Raw genomic sequence first — 20232 nt, forward strand, 5'->3', positions numbered from 1 at the left:
AGCTGCAACTAAATCGCCCAGTTATTTCAGCAAGCAATACGAAGGTAAAAACACCATCCTTTGACGGTTCTGTTCCTTTCCAGGTCTTTAAGCTACAGTTTGAGAAGACCGCAGCAGTTAACAATGTGGAAGATAAAGTTGCCGCACTCTTCGTAGCATTGAAAGGACCGGGGAATATTTAGAAAAAGGTGCCACGATTTTCCATTTTTTTTTTTTTTTCGAGGGGTGGCGGGGGTCCTAAAAATCACAAAATTATCTAACTCTAGGAAACTCTTAGTTTATAAAATATAAGCCTTTTAATTTCCAAATTCAGTAAAATATCAACTTAAGTCCTGCACTTAAAATTCGGGTCGCACATGTCGATAGCGATACCAGAAGACGCGTATTTGCGCCAAGATTCAGAATCCGAAAGCAGAAACTACATTTTTTATCTCGTTTAAAAGTTATTCGCGGAAAACCCGTCGGCATAGATGAATGGATTTGCAACTCTTTGTTTCGAGAGAGCGCTGTCAAAATGCACATTTTTTATAACATTTGTCAATGATGCCACTCCAAACAAAAATGAATAGATCTGAATATAGGGATTTTTGACATACATTTCGGCGATTATAGTTTCAATCATTTAATAAAATGATAGTCGTAAAATATTCATTTCTTTAAACTTATTTTACAATAATAAGACTAGTTAGAGTCAAATATAAACAAATATAAGAAAAATTTACATTTTGATTAAACTAATTAGTCAAATATTGTAACGCATTTAACTCACAGTGAAAACCATATATTCTTTTCAAATTTCAGTAAATTCTTTTCAAATTTCAGTAAATCGGACCCATGATATAATAGTTAACATCATTTAATGGATAGGGCTTATCCTACATTCTGACGTTCCAGGTTCTGTGATCAAAATGGACTGGTTGCATGGGGACTTCATATTTACAAAACTTGTTTTTAGTGATAACTTTTGAATGGGAAATAATACTTACCCTCCGCCTTCGAACTAATAATACTTACACTAAAACATGTATTTTTATCCTTTTTCCCATAACTTTTGAACGCTATTCTACAGTTGTAGGTCAAACTAAAGTTTACCAAAATTTTTGGCACGTTTTTCGTTTTGGCTGGCACATTTTTTGTTCTGGCACCCGCTTCAGCTGCCGTGAGGGATTTATCTGTGATTGTTGTCAGCAACAACTAGAAGATAAATCCCTCGTGAGAGCGAAAATATGAGAGCGTAAGCAAAAGATTCGTATCAATCTAATCTATGCCCGTCGGTACTATTGTCGCTTTTTCGTTGTTGCAATTAAACAAACGAAAACAAATGAAGGTGGTGAACAGTGTTGCCAGCTCCGCAACAATATCTTTTTAACTTGGTAGAAGATTATAAGGTGGTGACACGTCGACATAAATGCAAACAAACATACAATATCGATGTATTTTGCTTTGTAATTCTCTGAATAATTTGAAATCAATGTATTTAATTGGAACAAGTGCAGAATACATACATTTGTCAAGAAAAAAAATGAAAAATTGGACTTCATAGAGATTAGTATGCTGATTCCAACGGTAATTCTGCGTAGAACACCTTTCTGCATAGGCGGCCTTCGGCCGAGCTTATAAAAAATAACCCTGGGCTACGCCATGCCAAGTCCGGGTGTGTGGTATAACCGTGGCTACCGCCACGGTGATGTCCTTCTGCGTAGTACACCCTTCTGCGCAGCACCCCAAATAATATTAGACTAAAATTATTAAAAGTGTTTTACAAAAACAAAATACATTAATAGTGTATGTGTGTTTGCATTTATGTCGACGTGCCACCACCTTATAATGTTCTACCAAGATAAAAAGATATTGTTGCGGAGCTGGCAACACTATTCACCACCGTCATTTGTTTAATTGCAACAACGAAAAAAGCGACAATAGTACCGGCGGGTTTTCCGCGAATAACTTTTAAACGAGATAAAAAATGTAGTTTCTGCTTCCGGATTCTGAATCTTGACGCAAATACGCGTCCTTCGATACCGCTATCGACATGTGCGACCCGAACTTTAAGTGCAGGACTTAAGTTGAAATTTTACTAAATTTGGAAATTAAAAAGTTTATATTTGATAAAATAAGAGTTTCCTAGAATTGCGGATGATAATTTTGTGATTTTTAGGACCCCCTCTACCCCTACAAATCAGCAAAAGTTTGAAAATCGTGGCACCTTATATAAAATCCAACCTAAAGGACCAGCTGCCGAAATCTTAGAGACTATTCCAGAGTACGAACGGAACAGTTATGACGCATTGATGGCTGCTGTAGAACGGCGATACGGAAGCGAACACAAGAAACAGATATTTCAAATAGAATTGCAAAACCGTTACCAAAAAGCTAATGAGACTTTGCAAGAGTTTGCTTCGGATGTTGAAAGGTTGGCTCATTTGGCAAATGCGGACGCACCCGTGGAATACACTGAAAGGGTAAAAATCCAGAGCTTCATAAATGGCATACGAGATGTGGAAACGAAGCGGGCTACATATGCGAATCCAAAACTAACATTTGCTGAAACGGTATCCCACGCACTGACTCAGGAAACAGCGTCACTTTTGAGTAATCTCGCATAGAAAGCTCATCGCGTGGAAGTGGAAAGGCCAGCCTGGGTAGGCACAATTTTGGAAGCATTAAAAGGAACGCAGCAGAAAAATGATGGTGCCGTCAAATGCTTTAAGTGTGGGAAGCCAGGGCACATTGCACGTTATTTCAGTACCAATCCTAACAATTCCAGCAATGTGGGTGGCCGTAAACGTAGAGCTGAAGGGGACGAGCAAATCTCCAAATCCACTCAATCGTTAAACTAAAGCGAGTCAGCCGCAAGGGGCGACAGATGAATGCCCGATAATCTCTATCTCGCAAATTGGAAGAAGGTCAAGCAATCCTACTGTCGGAGGACATGTGGATGGAAAGGAACGTTTACTGACTGTAGCTACGGGTGCATCCCATTCCATCATTCGATCAGATTTAGTCAACAAGAAGATAAGACCATTGCTTGGAGCAAGATTACGTACAGCCACGGGAGAGGACGGTAATTGGAGAAGTAGAATGTGAAGTAGCAATTGGGAACGTCACGGTACTACACAATTTTATAGTGGCAGGTATTGTTGATGAAATCATAATTGGAGTGGACTTCTTAATCAACCAAGGCATCAAAATCGATATGCAAAGCAAGACGATGCGATATAAGAACATGGTTGTGCTACTTAATTTCGGCTACAAGAGAGGCTACAGCAGTAAACGAGTGCTGGTGGAAGCAGTCATCTGGGCAAAGGTTGATGGAGATTTTGGGACAAACAAATTGTGGGTTGTCGAAGCAGCAAATAAATCAGCACTGAACATACTTGTAGGAAAACCCCTGGCTATAACAAAACAAGATGGACGTATTCCGGTAAGAGTACTCAATGAGTTCAAGTCACCATTCAATTTGACCAAAGGATCTATTTTGGGAAGATGCCAAGAGGCCGAAATAGTTATTAACTGTGAACGGCTCCAGGAACACGTTTCATCTTGTAATACTGATCTTTCAAATGACATCACGGCATGGACGCAGGGGCTAGAGGAAGCCTATCAGAGTAAGGCAAAACAACTGCTCCTAAAGTACGCGAACATATTTGACCAGGATGGTTCCAAACCAGGCCGCACGAATGTTGTGAAACATCAAATTGACACGGGAGATGCGAGGCCGATCCGTCAAGCTCCACGTGGTGTTCCACTGGCGAAGCGGGAAGTTGTGAGTCAAATCATACAAGAAATGAGCCACAGCGGCGTCATCGAACCGTCAGCTAGTCCATGGAGCTCACCGGTATTACTTGTAAAGAAGAAGGGTGGAAAAATGAGGTTTTGCGTGGACTACCGGAAGTTGAATGACGTTACGAAAAAGGATAGCTACCCATTGCCAAGAATTGACGACACTCTGGACTCGCTATCTGGTACGAAATGGTTTTCCACACTGGACTTGAAAAGCGGCTACTGGCAAGTTGAGGTGAAGGAGGAAGATAAAGAGAAAACAGCCTTCAGTGTCGGTGATGGTCTTTGGCAATTTACAGTGATGCCTTTTGGACTTTGTAATGCATCAGCTACTTTTGAGAGATTCATGGACCAGGTACTGAAAGGACTACATTGGAAAACATGCTTGGTGTACCTGGACGACATCATCGTATTGGGCAAGAATTTTGATGAACATCTTAAGAACTTGGAGGAAGTTTTCCAGAGAATAGCTGGCGCTGGTCTGAAGTTAAGTCCCAAAAAGTGTACGCTGTTTAAAAAGGAAGTAAATTATTTGGGCCACAAGGTAACGACAGAAGGTGTCTGTACAGCGAATGAAAAGATAGAGGCAGTAAAGGATTGGCCAAGACCACAGAATTTGCATGAATTGAGAAGTTTCCTTGGGTTGTGCACATATTACCGCCGATTTGTACCAAATTTTGCCAGCGTAGCCCATAGTCTCCACGAGCTAACAAGAAAAAATAAAGCTTTTGAATGGAAGAAGGAGCAAGAAGTAGCTTTCCAAACATTGAAAGAGCGGTTGTGCACTGTCCCAATGTTGGCATATCCGATTCCAGGAGCAACGTTTATTCTAGATACAGATGCGAGCGGATATGCTATAGGAGGCGTTTTATCACAACTGGTCGATGGACAAGAGAAGGTAGTTGCATATTACAGCCGTTCAATTGGAAAACCAGAGAGGAACTATTGCGTTACACGGAGAGAGCTGTTGGCATTGGTAGAGTGCATTAAACATTTTCACAAGTACCTCTACGGCCAGCGATTCCGTGTTAGGACAGATCACGCAGCGTTGAAATGGCTTCTACAGTTCCGTAATCTGGAAGGACAATTGGCACGGTGGATCGAGCGACTACAAAGCTATGACTTTTCCATTGAGCATCGAAAAGGTAGTACCCATGGAAATGCTGATGCAATGTCACGAAGACCATGTAGTCTGGAATGCAAGCACTGCTCAAATGCCGAGGCTAAAGAAGACATTATAGATGTCCGGCTAATGACTATAACGTGTACGGATGAATGAGACAAGGAACAACTAAGAAAGTGTCAGCTAGAAGATACAGATCTGTCACATGTTATGCAAGGGCTCGAACGAAACGAAAGACCAAGCAGAGAGGAGATGTCAGCAGAGAGTCCCATTGCGAAGTCATATTGGGCACAGTGGAACAGTTGAGAATTGATATCCGGTTGCTTGCATCGAGTATGGGAGAGTGAGGATGGTCAATGCAGGAGGAAACTGATAGTTGTTCCCAGGAAGAGGATTCCTGACGTGCTCAGCGAGCTGCACAATGGTCCAAGTGGAGGTCATCTTGGAATCACGAAGACACTCGAGAAAATTAAGCAGAGATTCTATTGGGTTGGTTGCCGTCAGTCGGTCACCGAGTGGATTGCCAAGTGCGAGGTATGCAACAGAGCGAAAGGGCCCAAAACCCGAAGTCATGGCCAGATGAAGCAGTATATTTCAGGTGCACCATTTGAAAGGATCGCCATGGATGTCGCAGGTCCATTTCCTACTAGCAACCGCGGAAACAAAAACGTACTGGTGGTTATGGATTATTTCAATAAATGGCCAGAGGTATACCCAATCCCAAACCAAGAAGCAGAAACAGTAGCAGAAGTGGTTAAAAACGAATGGGTTGCAAGGTATGGTGTACCAATGGAGTTACACTCTGACCAAGGCAGGAATTTCGAATCAGCTGTGTTCCAAGAAATGTGCAAGAAGTTGGGCATTCGAAAAACACGGACAACTGCATTGCATCCTCAGTCCGATGGTATGGTGGAACGCTTCAATAGAACATTGGAGGAGCATTTAAGGTAAGTAGTAGACAAGTACCATAAGGACTGGGATACACACATATCATTATTCTTGATGGCCTACCGATCGGCAGTACATGACGCAACGGGCCAAACTCCCGCAAAGGTAATTTTTGGCAATGACCTTCGACTGCCAGCTGATTTGAAGTATGGGATAGATGCCGATGCGGAGAGGAATGTCAAGAAATCCACTGGTGTCTTGGAAGAAGAGCTGAGAGAGATACACGATCTGGTAAGGCAACGAGCAAAGATTATGAGTGACAAGATGAAAGCGAGGTACGATAAAGCAATTAATTTGGAAGGGTTTCAGGAAGGAGATTTGGTGCTACTATACAACCCACAACGAAAAAAAGGTTTGTCCCCGAAATTGCAGTGTAACTGGGAAGGCCCATACAAAGTTGTAAAACGGATCAACGATGTAGTGTACCGCATACAAACCATTGGCAAACCATGAACCAAAATGAAAGTGGTTCATTTGGAGAGGCTAGCAGCGGTTAAATCGAGAGATTTGTCTAATCGGGACGCTCAGACTTAGGTGGAGGGCAGTGTTACGAATATTAGCAAAACTAAGGAGTGCTGCCGTCTCTAAGCCGATGCTAAGCAGTGACGTGAATGCACATCAATAATTAAATCATTATGTATCTACATAAACGAAACAATAACTGCGTCTACATATATGTACCATGTACGTATACGAGCAGCGGAGAGTCAATGCACTAACACATGCATATATCTGAGATACTCCTATAAGCATGCAATGAGAAAAACTATAAAAATGTGCAATTGTAGTTACAACTGAGAAGTTTGAGAGCTACTGGACTAGTAGATTCTGGAAGCGCCTAAAAGATGTATAAAATTGTACAATTCTTGTTACAGCTGAGAAGTTTGAGAGCTGCTGGACTAGTAGATTCTGGAAGCGCCTAGAAGATGCGAAGGTTGAAATCAAAGAGCATAAAAGGCGACAATTGTAGAGGCGCTGAAATTCAGTTTGATTCAAGTTGTCAAGCAGTTTCGATTAAGACGATATCTAGCGAGCAATAGCAGTATTATTTTGAAAGTCAGTTTCATTTGAGCTATCAATCAACTTGGTTATTAAGTCAGCTAGTTGCAAAGTATAAGTGTTATTGCGAAGTACTTTAATAAAGGCCATTTTTCTATTATTCAATATTGGAGTTATTTATTCAACAGTTTAGTGATTCGAACTTAGCAGAAGGGCAAATAAGAGGATTTGCAGTAAAATCGTTACAATATTTTTTTATATCGTTTAAAAGTTATTCGCGGAAAACACGTCGGTACTATTGTCGCTTTTTTCCATTGTAAATTTTACCAAGTAGCGCAACTAACAGCTGATCGGTGAAACTTCGCACATTCACACGCACAGTTCTCGACTCAGTTTCAAAACAAAACTTTAGATTATTTAATTCAAATTTTAAAGTGAGATAATCCTTACATATTTATGTATACAGAATATATATGGCGTTTTTGTTGTTATTAAAACAATAGTTTTATTTATATTAAAGCTTTTATCATTTTTTTTTTTAACTTCGAAAAATCTCCGAACACCATTCCTTCATTATATGACATTCGACTGCCTAGTCCACTGCCTTCCACTCTATTCGCAACATAACCTCTACTTAAGCTGCCAAACTATATAGTAAACAATGCTTTTTTCGTTGTTGCAATTAAACAAACGAAAACAAAAAATAGTGTTGCCAGCTCCGCAACAATATCTTTTTATCTTGGTAGAACATTATAAGGTGGTGGCACGTCGACATAAATGCAAACAAACATACACTATCAATGTATTTTGTTTGTGTAAAACACTTAATAATTTGTAGTCTAATATTATTTGGAATGCTGCGCAGAAGGGTGTACTACGCAGAAAGACATCACCGTGGCGGTAGCCACGGTTATACCACACACCGGGACTTGGCATGGCGTAGCCCAGGGTTACTTTTTATAAGCGCGGCCGAAGGCCGCCTATGCAGAAAGGTGTTCTACGCAGAATTACCATTGGAATTAGAATAAAAATCTCTATAAAGTCCGATTTTTTATTTTTATTTTTGACAAATGTATGTATTCTGCACTTGTTCCAATTAAATACATTAATTTCAAGTTATTCAGAGAATTACAAAACAAAATACATTGATAGTGTATGCTTGTTTGCATTTATGCCGACGTGCCACCACCTTATAATGTTCTACCAAGATAAAAAGATATATTTTTGTTAAGCTTTTCCGATCTATTCTGAACTAGTGCAAATAAAACAGTTTATTTCACCTTACAGCTCGACGTTTCGCCAAATTTCCTTGGCTTCTTCTGGAGCAATTCTGTATTTATTAACAATAAAAACACAAAAACAACAACATTAATTTGAAATTATCACAATTACACATATTAACATTTAACATTGATTTATAAGTTTTCAAATTTTCACTTACATTTGAATTACGGCATTAAATTAAAGAAATAAAACATAATTACAAGAAAAAAGATTAAAAAATATAGAAGATTGAAAATATTTAATAAAAAATAAAACGATACCATCTACTGTGGTACAGAATCAGGCCCTTGTAAATACAATATGAGGCGTCACTCGTTATTTTTTTGCCATTTACTCTATGTATACTGAGAGGTAGTCGCTACTTTTTTTTGGGCGAGATGTTTATAAATGTCTTCTATACATTTTCGTGGGGTATTTGTGTTTATTTGTCGACTGTATTTAATTAATTTATTTAATTCTCTTTCCATAGATCACAGTTGCACAAGGGGCCTACACGGCATGGATAAATGCGAGACAATTAAAAATGTCCCTCTCAGAAAACATTCGGCATCAATTTTTCCAATTTCCAGAGAGATTCTCGCCACAAAAAAAAGAGTGACGGCTCTTATTGTATTTATCCCCTTTGGTTGCATTTATAGAAAGCATAAAATTATAAAAAGGGTTAATTGATGATACGAAGTAAATTAGGCTCGCTACTAAAACAAAAACAAATAAATGCAGATGACTGTTTAATCCATTATGCGAAATTCTTGAATGGATGTGCAAATTGAAAAGGGCATACTGCTAAAATTGCTTTCCAGCTGATTTGTGACCTTGCTTCTTCTTATACCTTATCAATCACAATGAAAATGGTACGCAGTGCAGAGGGATAGTGTTATTTCAACAGAGTTCTTGTATTGACAGAGGTAAAAAGTTATTTCAACCAAAGAAGTTGAAATTATAAGAAGGTTGAACTCGCTGCTTCAAAATTCAGCGAGCAAAAAAAAACTTTCTGAAAGAGCAGGTTAGTGGCAAGGCGAATTCATTACAGGTGGTGTTATCCCATCAGCTGATTGCTTCTTCTTGATAATTTTCCATACAAAGCCTTGTACAACAAAATGTCAGTTAATCGAAATCTATGAAAATTTTCTTTTGACTTGACATTCATCTGCACGGCGAATTGATTGAATTCGCTTTGCCACCACCTGTTATAGATTCGCCTTGGTTAGTGGAGTTCACCATACTCTTTGGCTCGTCTTTCGCACCGCGCGGCGAAAACGAATTCTAATTGAATTTTCGTGACTTTCGTGAAGTTTGTTTTGATGTCAAGCAGTGTCGGTCGCGTAATTTTGTTTTCGTTTCAGTGATAAAAATGTTTAATAATTGAATGAAATTTAACGTGTTAAAGTTTTTTTCAATAAATTGCGCGGGAAGTGATAGAAAACTTAAAATTGTAGTTTAAAAGTGATACAAAGAAATAGAAAAGTGCTTGGAAGAAGTGGAAGTATCAAAACAAAAATATGGAAGAAGAAAGCAAATATTTTGGTTTCCATCAAATCAAAATAAAGGTGAAGTTAATGAACTGTGTACATATGTATGTACATATATAGTGAAGCATTGTGTGATAAAATTAAAAAGTAAACAAAGATACCAAAACAAGGACGAGTTTTTGGTGTTTGAAAACTAACAGCAATTGCCAAAACAAGTGTTTAATTATACTTTGTTTGCATTAGTTGCATATGAAAGCTGTGCAAAAATATATAAATAAGCAAATATGTTGGTTGCATCAATGGGTTTTTGTAACTTGTTTGTTGATCAGATGAGGGCGGGAACGAAAGATGTTTTCTACTATTTCTAAAGTGCGAAATATGAGATGGCTATACTCACCCTCATGCGTAAAATTCTTTGCGTAAAAGGAGTTGCATACATGTGTCCGTACGAACACCAAAAAATTTGTTTCATATTTTTGACGGACACGCGCTAATTTTTATGAGCGCCTGGTGAAGTAAAAATTTCTCTACAAATGATTATTCTTCCTTAAAACTTTAAAAGAGGATGGGATGGATGATGGATGGATAAGATAGGATTTCTTTTCTACAAAATCTCTGGCAAAATAAATTAGAGAAATTTGCTTTACGATGAGAAGTAGGAGGGAATGGAAGGTTTCCTCGCCTAAGTTATAAGATTGTGTTAGTTTTTTGTGCTTGTGGAAGTTAAGCTGGAGACATTGGTGCTTTATCGGTAACCGTATTGGTAACCTTTTAACAGCTGATTCGACCAACCTTATGAGAATCAATGCAATGGATTATTGGTGCGGCTAAGGTCGTAACCGTATCGTAGCCAACCAATTGGGTTTTGGTTTACCGTCGTAACGATAAACAGCTGATTACGTCAGGGATACGACTACAGCGATACGACAAACGGCACCAATGACTCCAGCTTTAGGAGAAATGTTTGCATATTTTTAGCGACATTTGCTATTTTATATGGTCGCCTATTGCCATGCCAGCTTTCGATGGTCTTGAAATGTATATGTTGTACAAAGAAGATAGCTCAATTATCCTTTGGTTTGTATATTACTTTTTCCTTTGCAGCATTCATTTATGGATGAGTATTTTAACTTTTATTTTTCTAACATACTCCAGTAACCCTACATATTTTTCTGATGGCCTGGGGTGTTGGGCTCTTTTATACATTTTCGGGCTTCCTCTGTGGCCTTGTTGTCATTTCATAATAAATTAGCAAACAACGCAAATTAAAATATATTACTGGGCTACTGAGCTAATCTAATTGTCTGCTGGGTTTGCTCAGTTATTTTAATACAAGTTACGGTGCACTTTGCAACATAGAAACCATACAATAACAAATACATGCTAATGTTGTTTATTGCTTTGAACCATACTGCAATTTCAATACATAGCGGCATAATCGTATGATTTTGCTGTTCTTTCATTGCGCACACATTTGTATTTATACAGGGACCAAATTGAACAGCCAGCACAGTTATCGAAAAGAAGACGAATCGAGTGGCCAGCAAGGGCAGCAATTTTTTTAACGCGTCATGTCAATTAATTTACCTTTAAATTTGTTGTATGTTATTTTAAATTTTATCGTGTTTAATTAAATATAATTTATATACATATTAAAAACCTCTCGCCTTTTATTCATCGTCGTCGACACTTGTGAAACAACTTTTGATGATTTTGGTTGTTGGATTGCTTGATTTTGAATGATTTAAAGAAGAAAAAATATAAAAATAAATAAAATGTTGGTATTTGAACCACGAAGAATCATCAAAAGTTGTGGGCGTAGCGGGGCGAGGACATTATGAATTATGAATGAAAGTTTGTTAATTGCCTCACACCTAATACTATGTACAAACACACACCAAATTGGCTATTTATACCATTTGGGAAATTTATTACGCAATTTGTCATATAATAAATTGCCAATATAAAAAAAATTGCGTAATAAATTGTTTCAAACTGCAAATTCAACCTTGTAAAGTGTGTTTATTGAGTAGATTTAAACGTCAGTTACGCATGGCTCAACTATATCGTTGCCTCATTTCATCAGCTGATTTAATTTTTGTCATTTCACTGAATTAGGGATTGTCAAAAGAAGTTGCGAAATTAAAAATAAAATCAAAACATTGAACACATTTTCTTACAACCCACAAAAATTTCAAAGTTTTGTTTTCATTCCATTCCATTCGCCTAATACCAACACGCATATTTTTGACAGTCTGAACAAAGGTATGTTGTTGCTGTAGAGATGAGCCAACCAGCTATCAAATTACTATTATGTAAGCTAAATTGAGTTGTATGAACACCACTCAATTTAAATCGAAATTGCCTCAATTTATTGTTCTGTTTGAACATAGTATAAGGATTAAAGGCCGCTGCGGTTAAAATCAATTGGTGGAAGTGAACAAGTACAATAATTGTTTGCCAAAAAGCACCCCAATTTCGGTATAGAGTTTACCCAAAGAGAAACAAAGTAGACAAAATCTTAGACAAGATCAATTTTATTCATTCTATTTGTTTGTATTTTTGACATTTCTGTTATTTCACGCGGCGAATATATGCTCGCCGCGGCTTGCATTTGGTGAACTTGGCAAACACGAAAAATAGTTGTGGCATGTGGTGAACTCCACTAATTTGTTCTTCTGGACTCAACTCGCCAAAAAAAAAATTCGTATACTGGCGTTGTTCAACCTTCTTATAAATTTCAAATTCTTTGGTAATAATGTTATTTCAACAGAGCTCTTGTATTTACATAGGTAATAATGTTAAAGTTTCTCGCCGTGTAGCAGCACTGCGGTTTCGAACTGTTTTGTTTTTGTTTGTTTTGAATGACATTCTTAATTTTTTGGGTACATTCGCTTGGATTATTTTGTTTTCGGCTGCGTAAATAAATAAATAAACAAAAAGTTAAATTAGAAAAAAGTGTTTGCACGATGACTTCAACGTTATCAGAAATGCGAAGATTTTTGCATTGGGGACCTGTAACAGCGCTGAGTAAGAATATATACATAATTTATATTTGCATAATAACCATTTTGATAAAAAGCAGATTGGCCAATCTTTTAAGAGTGATTTGGGCCAATGTGCGTTTGTTGAATCTACGCACGCACATTTTCCAATAAAAGTTGGTAAATTTCAAACTGGACATAAACTTCCACGAGTACATTTGCTAAATTCAGTTGGTGGATTTAGGTATCAGCCACTATCGATATAACTAGTTGAAGAGGAGCAGTTTGAAAGTATGACTTTCCAAACCGTACAATAAATAAAGGGGAACGAGCAAATATACCTTTGACCAATTGCAGGCGGTTTTACATTTGTATTTTTATACTCAGCGTGCTTTGCACACAGAGTATATTAACTTTGATTGGATAACGGTTGGTTGTACAGGTATAAAGGAATCGAGATAGATATAGACTTCCATATATAAAAATCATCAGTATCGAAAAAAAATTTGATTGAGCCATTTCTGTCCGTCCGTTAACACGATAACTTGAGTAAATATTGAAATATCTTCACCAAATTCGGTACACAAGCTTATCTGGACCCATAATAGATTGGTATTGAAAATGACCGAAATCGGATGATAACCACACCCACTTTATATATGTATATATAACATTTTGGAAAAAAAAAAATTGATTATTTAGTAAATAATACACCTAGAATATTGAAATTTGACATGTGGACTGATATTGAAACTCTTGATAAAAATTTGAAAAAAATTTTAAAATGAGCGTAGCACAGCCCACTTGTGATAAAATCAATTTTACAAATATTTTTAATCATAACTCAAAAATTGTTAAACCTATCGTAACAAAATTCGGCAGAGAGGTTGCCTTTACTATAAGGAATGCTTTCAAGAAAAATTAACGAAATCGGTTAAGGACCACGTCCACTTTTATATAAAAGATTTTTAAAAGGGTCGTGGACGAATAAAATAAGCTATATCTTTGCAAAAAGAGCTTTGCATCAATAGAATTTTACTTTCTAAATTGAATTATAACATTAAATTGGAAAACACTAAAATTTTTGAAAATGGGTGTGGCACTAGAAGAAAAATTAACATATCTTAATGAAATTGTGTACACATATTTTCCTTATAGCAGAAAATATTTCTAGTAAAAATGGACGGGATTGGTTAAAGGTCACGGCAACTTAGATATAAAACAAGTCACTTATCAAGTTTTATTGTAAGAGGAAATGGGGAGATATTTTTTTTTTAACGGGCGGTACCTCGTGTTATGTAGAAAAGTAATTTATCTGAAATGAAATGTGCAATTGAAGCTCACGCTGAGTATATAATGTTCGGTTACACCTGAACTTAGACACTTTTACTTGTTATGTATAAATTCAGTTGCCGTGTTGATAGCTGCCTGATAGTGACGGGATACCCATTTGGGCAAGCACTTTCTCATATCCCTATTACCATACCTATTATAAAGCATATTGAGTGGATATTTCACAAGTCATTTAGTTAAAAATATTCGGTATTTTGAGAAAAAGTGGACCCTAAAGTCTGCAGTGTATGGTACAACGTTCTTGCTGTAAAGGCAAAGCTGTGATATTTCGCAAGATCCTTCGTTTGCTACGTAATGAAATGAAATGAAAGTGAAATATGTATAGGCTGGGGTTGCCATCGCTACAACGGGTATACGAATTTTCATGCCTAGTGGCAGACCTGCAGAACTACCCTGCAAAAATCGTTGGATCATGTGGTCCACTGGAGTACATACCATTATACTCCGCTGTAATGCAGCAATGGACCAACTCATGTTTCTACACGAACATATTGTAAGCCGATCATTGCTCGTTTTTAACGATTGTAATCACTACACGATGTTTATTGGACTGTGGGTACTCCACGGATTACTCTGATGTAATGCGGAACTGGAGTATATGGCCCAGTCCTAGGACATCACAATGTTAATTGTACCATATTTTTTGTATGAATTGTGTTTAATTTTGGCGCACTCGCTTGGTCCTCAGCGAACTCCACAAACAGGCGTCGGACCTCTATGCCAGGAATTTCCCGGCGAATCCAGTACTTAAAGAACAGTACCTAAAACTTGCGGAAGAGGACCGCGTACTCCCTAGGGAAACGGGAGTCACTCTAGTTCAACTTGGATCTGGATACTGTAACAGGTTAAACTCTTACCTATCCATAATCAACCACGACATACAATATGTATGCCCCGCTTGCCATGTGTCCCCACACCACACCAACCATCTCTTTAATTGTAATGTGGAACCAACGCCTCTAACACCCCTCTCATTATGGTCCCCCCTGTTGAAACTGCAAGTTTCCTTGGACTCCCGTTAGAGGATATTGATGACAATTTGTTGTTGTTGATGTGATCGGTCGCACCTATTGGATGGGACGAAGCACTGCTACAACAACAACAACTGTCGATTTGTTGAGTTGAAATTAAATACGCACATTTTCTTTTGCTTATTATTTACATATTTTTGCATATGAAATATTACTTATTATTGCTATGATGATTATATAATTGAGCCATAATTGCCTCCATAGTTTTGCCGCGTTAATCCACCAGTAAGGAATTAAAAGTTCTTACCACAATTCCCCAATGTGCGTTGCGTGCAGGACATTAGATATGCTCAAGGAAATAGAAAAACAAATAACGCACAAATTTTTTTAATTTTCGCTTATGATTTCGTTTCCTCCCTTTACATTATTACCCTTCGAACTCATACAGTATACAAGCACATAATATTTTTTTAAATCTAATTTGAATGTACATACTATGGGCACATTCAGTCTATTTCGGATCTTTATTGACTGGCCTGTTCAACCAAATTTGAATGCGCTAAGTTCTACCTTCCCTTACTTGGATAGAGGCGGAAAAACATGCTGTCCTCATAGAAAGAACTCGTGGCTCATCATTGTTGACTGTTATATAAATTCATTAAGGACTTCCTGTACTGGAGGACGCGCAATAAATTATCTTTTGCATGAATCACTAGCATTTAATAGATGAAATCCATTTATGGTTTAGGTTGAGATTTTTGAAACATGCGACGCGCATATCTATCACGTTGTTGTTGTTGCTGTATTAACGATAAAGACACACCCCGAAGGCTTTGGGGAGTGTTATCGATGTTGATGGTCCTTTGCCGGATATAGATCCGGTACGTTCCGGTAACAAAGCACCATTAAGGTACTAGCCCGACCATCTCGTGAACGATAGATATACACTTAAAGCTCTATCTACATATATATATTACATATACATTACAACAACGCAAGGCATGTTACCCCCAGCGGTTTAGGGGATCAGAATATACCCGCGGTAGGTATGTCTGTCGTAAGAGGCGACTAAAATACCAGATACAAGGGGTTGTGTAGCGCAACCCTTTCAGGTTGCCAGCGCAATATATAGCTTCTCCAAACCCAATTGTCAACCTCACCTATCCTTGGCGAATCCTGTTTCATCAACAGCCGAGGCTCTGGCGACCGCGAACTCCTCATGGATCTAAGGGGTGGGAGGGAGGTATGGCCAAGAAGGTCGCATGTGGTCATAACAAATCGTTCCCGAGATGGTCAGGCTTAGTACCGGAACGTACCGGATCTGCATTCGGCAAAGGACCATCAACATCGATAACACGCCCAAGGCCTTCGGGGAGTGACCTTATCGATACAACAACAACAACAACGTTACCTTTTTATGCATTCTGATGGCATACCACTCTATACTAATGGGCGTTTTGCAGCATTCCGACGGAAGTCGATCGGAATCCTGTGCAATCCGAAAGCATGCTGAGCGGAGTCACATGCATTCCGCCAGTATAAGATCTTAATATTACTTTTACTTCTTATTATGAAATTCGGAAATTTGTTCTAATATAACAATGTTGAATCCAGCATACCATCTTTAGACTTTAGTCGCCTCCTACGACAGGCATGCCTCACCGTAGAAAATTTCTAAAGCCCAGAGGTAGTGTGATTTCAAAGCTAACTAACTATTAATGAAAGATATTCCCCATAATAATAAAGTATTGCCGCAATGTTTTGTACCCAAAACTCAATTTTGGTTGAAGCAGGTTTGCTCTACTAAAAGACAGATTCGAGTTCTAGTTACTTTCTTCAGCAATTTATAAACATACATATTTAGCTCTGCTCTTGCATAGTTGCAACCACTTACTTACATACAATGTATATGTTTAAGAAATTAGCTCATCTGCATTTCTTTATATTTCAGGCATAATAAAAGTAATTACTTTAACTACATTATATATGAACTCAATGTGGTGGCCCCCGAATGCAACTTTTGGTGGTTTCCTTCACCAAGGACTCTTTCTACTACTCTCTTCAGTGGCCACATTTAACTACGTTATGGCGACACTGACAGGTCCTAGTTTTTTGCCGAAACAATGGAAGCCAAACGTAAGTGAATTTCTATATACATATATTTTTTTACAAATAGAGGTTTGTTTGCAGACACAAGCTTTATAAGAATTTGCTTTAAATTGTACAATTAAAAATTCACAAAGATTTTGTTTGTAGACTTCAACTACAATATTCAATTTCAAGTATGCAAAGCATATCTAATATATATATTATAAATGGGAAAGTTTGGATGTGAAGATGTTTGGATGTTTGGATGTTTGGATGTTTGTCCAGACGTTTGTCTTTGTGACTCAATAACGCAAGAACGGCTGGACCGATTTGGATGAAATTTTGCACACATATAGCCAATAGTCTAGAAGGATCTACTAGCTATATATTTTTCAAAAGGGGCGTGGTCCCCGCCCCCTAGGAACAGTTATAATTTAATTATTATATTTTTTCGTCTTTGCGACTGAATAACGCCAGAATGGCTACAAGGATTTTGATGAAATTTGGGACACAGACAGTAGTCTACTAGCGAAATTTTTTTCGAACATGGAAAGAGGGGTGGGGGTCCCACGACCCTTTCGAGCAATTACTTTTTAATAATCTTTACACATTATAACTTTACGTATACTGGCCTTCACCAATACCACAGACTCAAGGGGTCAAATAAGTCGAGGGATTACAAAGTAAGCAGTGACACCCTCCGCCCGCCCCCTTTATCTACCCCTCTGGTGTAAAATCTATAAATTGTTATAACTCAATATAAATTTTCTCCTAAATCAATAGTTTTTGGTATCTGGTACATACAGAACGAGATCTAGACAATTTTGGAGGAACGATCAGTGGTCCTCTCCTCTACTCCCGCCATCCGCCCTCCATCAATTGTTTTTATTAGCACGCTTTTATTAGCTTTACCTGTATGTTTCTATGTAACCTTTTATTCGCTCCAATGCGCCTGCTGCCTTATTAACATGGTTTTATAATTAGCTTCACCTTATTTGTAATCCCGTAAGGGTCATATCGAGACCCTTATGGGATCATTTCTGGATGGTTTTCGGGATCGGTCCGGGATTACGCCGGGGTAATTTCGGGACTTTTTCGGGACTATTTCGGGATCATTTTGGGACCCTTCCGGGATCATTTCTGTATAGTTTTCGGGATCCGTCCGGGATCCCGTCGGGGTTATTTTGGGACAATTTCGGGACTATTCCGGAATCATTTCGGGACTATTTCGCGATCATTTGGGGACCTTTCCGGCATCATTTCTGGATGATTTTCGGGATCCGTCCGGGATCCCGTCGGGGTACTTTCGGGATCATTTGAGTACCTTCGAGAGATAAGTTCTTGATGGTTGCCGGGATCATTACGGGACTTTTTCGGGGTTATTTTGGGTCCCTTTAGGCATCATTTCTGGATGGTCTTCGGGATTCGTCCGGCATCCCGTCGGGGTCATTTCGGGACTTTTTCGCGACTAATACGGAACATTTGGGGACCCTTTTGGCATCATTTCTGGATGGTTTTCGGGATCCGTCCGAGATCTTGTCGGGGTAATTTGGGGACTTTTTCGGGATCATTTGGGGGCTCTTCCGGCATCATTTCTTGATGGTTTTCGGGATCCGTCCGGGATCTCGTCGGGGTCATTTGGGGACTTTTTCGGGGTCATTTGGGGGCTCTTCCGGCATCATTTCTGGATGGTTTTCGGGATCCGTCCGGGATCCCGTCGGGGTCATTTCGGGACTTTTTCGCGACTAATACGGGATCATTTGGGAACCCTTTCGCCATCATTTCTGTATGGTTTTCGGGATCCGTCCCGGATCTCGTCGGTGTCATTTGGGGACTTTTTCGGAATCATTTGGGGGCTCTTACGGCATCATTTCTGAATGGTTTTCGGGATCCGTCCGGGATCTCGTCGGGGTCATTTGGGGACTTTTTCGGGATCATTTGGGGGCTCTTCCGGCATCATTTCTGGATGGTTTTCGGGATCCGTCCGGGATCCCGTCGGGGTCATTTCGGGACTTTTTCGCGACTAATACGGGATCAATTGGGAACCCTTTCGGTATCATTTCTGGATGGTTTTCGGGATCCGTCCGGGATCCCATCACGGTCATTTCGGGACTATTAGGGGATCATTTGAGGACCTTCCGGAATCATTTCTGGATAGTTTTCGGGATCCTTTCAGGATCCCGTCGGAATAATTGCGGGACTTTTTCGGGATCATTTGGGGTCCCTTCCGGCATCATTTCTGGATGGTTCTTGGGATTCGTCCGGCATCCCGTCGGGGTCATTTCGGGACTTTTTCTCGACTAATACGGGATCGTTTGCGGGCCCTTTCGGTATCATTTCTGGATAGTTGTCGGGATACGTTCGGGATCCCGTCAGGGTCTTTTCGGAGCTATTAGGAGACCATTTGAGGACCTTTCTGGCATCATTTCTGGGTAGTTTTCGGGATCCTTTCGGGATCCCGTCAGGGTCATTTCGGGACTTTTCCGGGATCATTTAAAGATGGCTTTCAGGATTCGTCCGGGATCCCGTCAGGGTAATTTCTGGACTTTTCTGAGACTATTTCGGGATCATTTTGGGACCTTTCCAAGATCATTTCTGGATGGATTTCGGGATCTGTCCGGGATGCCGTCAGGGTCATTTTGGGACTATTAGGTGATCATTTGAGGACCTTTCCGGCATCACTTCTGGATGGTTTTCGGTATCTTTTCAGGATCCCGTCGGAATAATTGCGGGACTTTTTCGGGATCATTTGGGGTCCCTTCCGGCATCATTTCTGGATGGTTCTTGGGATTCGTCCGGCATCCCGTCGGGGTCATTTCGGGACTTTTTCTCGACTAATACATGATCATTTGCGGGCCCTTTCGGTATCATTTCTGGATAGTTGTCGGGATACGTTCGGTTTCCCGTCAGGGTCTTTTCGGAACTATTAGGAGACCATTTGAGGACCTTTCTGGCATCATTTCTGGGTAGTTTTCGGGATCCTTTCGGGATCCCGTCAGGGTCATTTCGGGACTTTTCCGGGATCATTTAAGGATGGCTTTCAGGATTCGTCCGGGATCCCGTCAGGGTAATTTCTGGACTTTTCTGAGACTATTTCTGGATCATTTTGGGACCTTCCCAAGATCATTTCTAGATGGATTTCGGGATCAGTCCGGGATGCCATCAGGATCATTTTGGGACTATTAGGTGATCATTTGTGGACCTTTCCGGCATCACTTCCGGATGGTTTT

General features: G+C 39.2%; 1 protein-coding gene across 3 annotated transcripts in view; it reads left to right on the forward strand.

The window, feature by feature from the left end:
- LOC137237523 (palmitoyltransferase ZDHHC6) overlaps positions 1 to 20232 on the forward strand; it is a 76723-nt gene that overhangs the window by 2548 nt on the left and 53943 nt on the right. The window contains exons 1-2 of one of the 3 annotated variants that reach the window (XM_067761245.1): positions 9547 to 9684; positions 16866 to 17050. In XM_067761245.1, coding sequence (XP_067617346.1) covers positions 16901 to 17050 — 150 coding nt within the window. In that variant the 5' untranslated portion in view covers positions 9547 to 9684; positions 16866 to 16900. Of the gene's footprint in view, positions 1 to 9546; positions 9685 to 12475; positions 12637 to 16865; positions 17051 to 20232 lie in introns of those variants that run through there. The other 2 variants (XM_067761243.1, XM_067761244.1) reach the window with 2 other exon arrangements.

Source organism: Eurosta solidaginis, chromosome 1 (genome assembly GCF_040869045.1).
Source record: "Eurosta solidaginis isolate ZX-2024a chromosome 1, ASM4086904v1, whole genome shotgun sequence".
Taxonomy (NCBI): domain Eukaryota; kingdom Metazoa; phylum Arthropoda; class Insecta; order Diptera; family Tephritidae; genus Eurosta; species Eurosta solidaginis.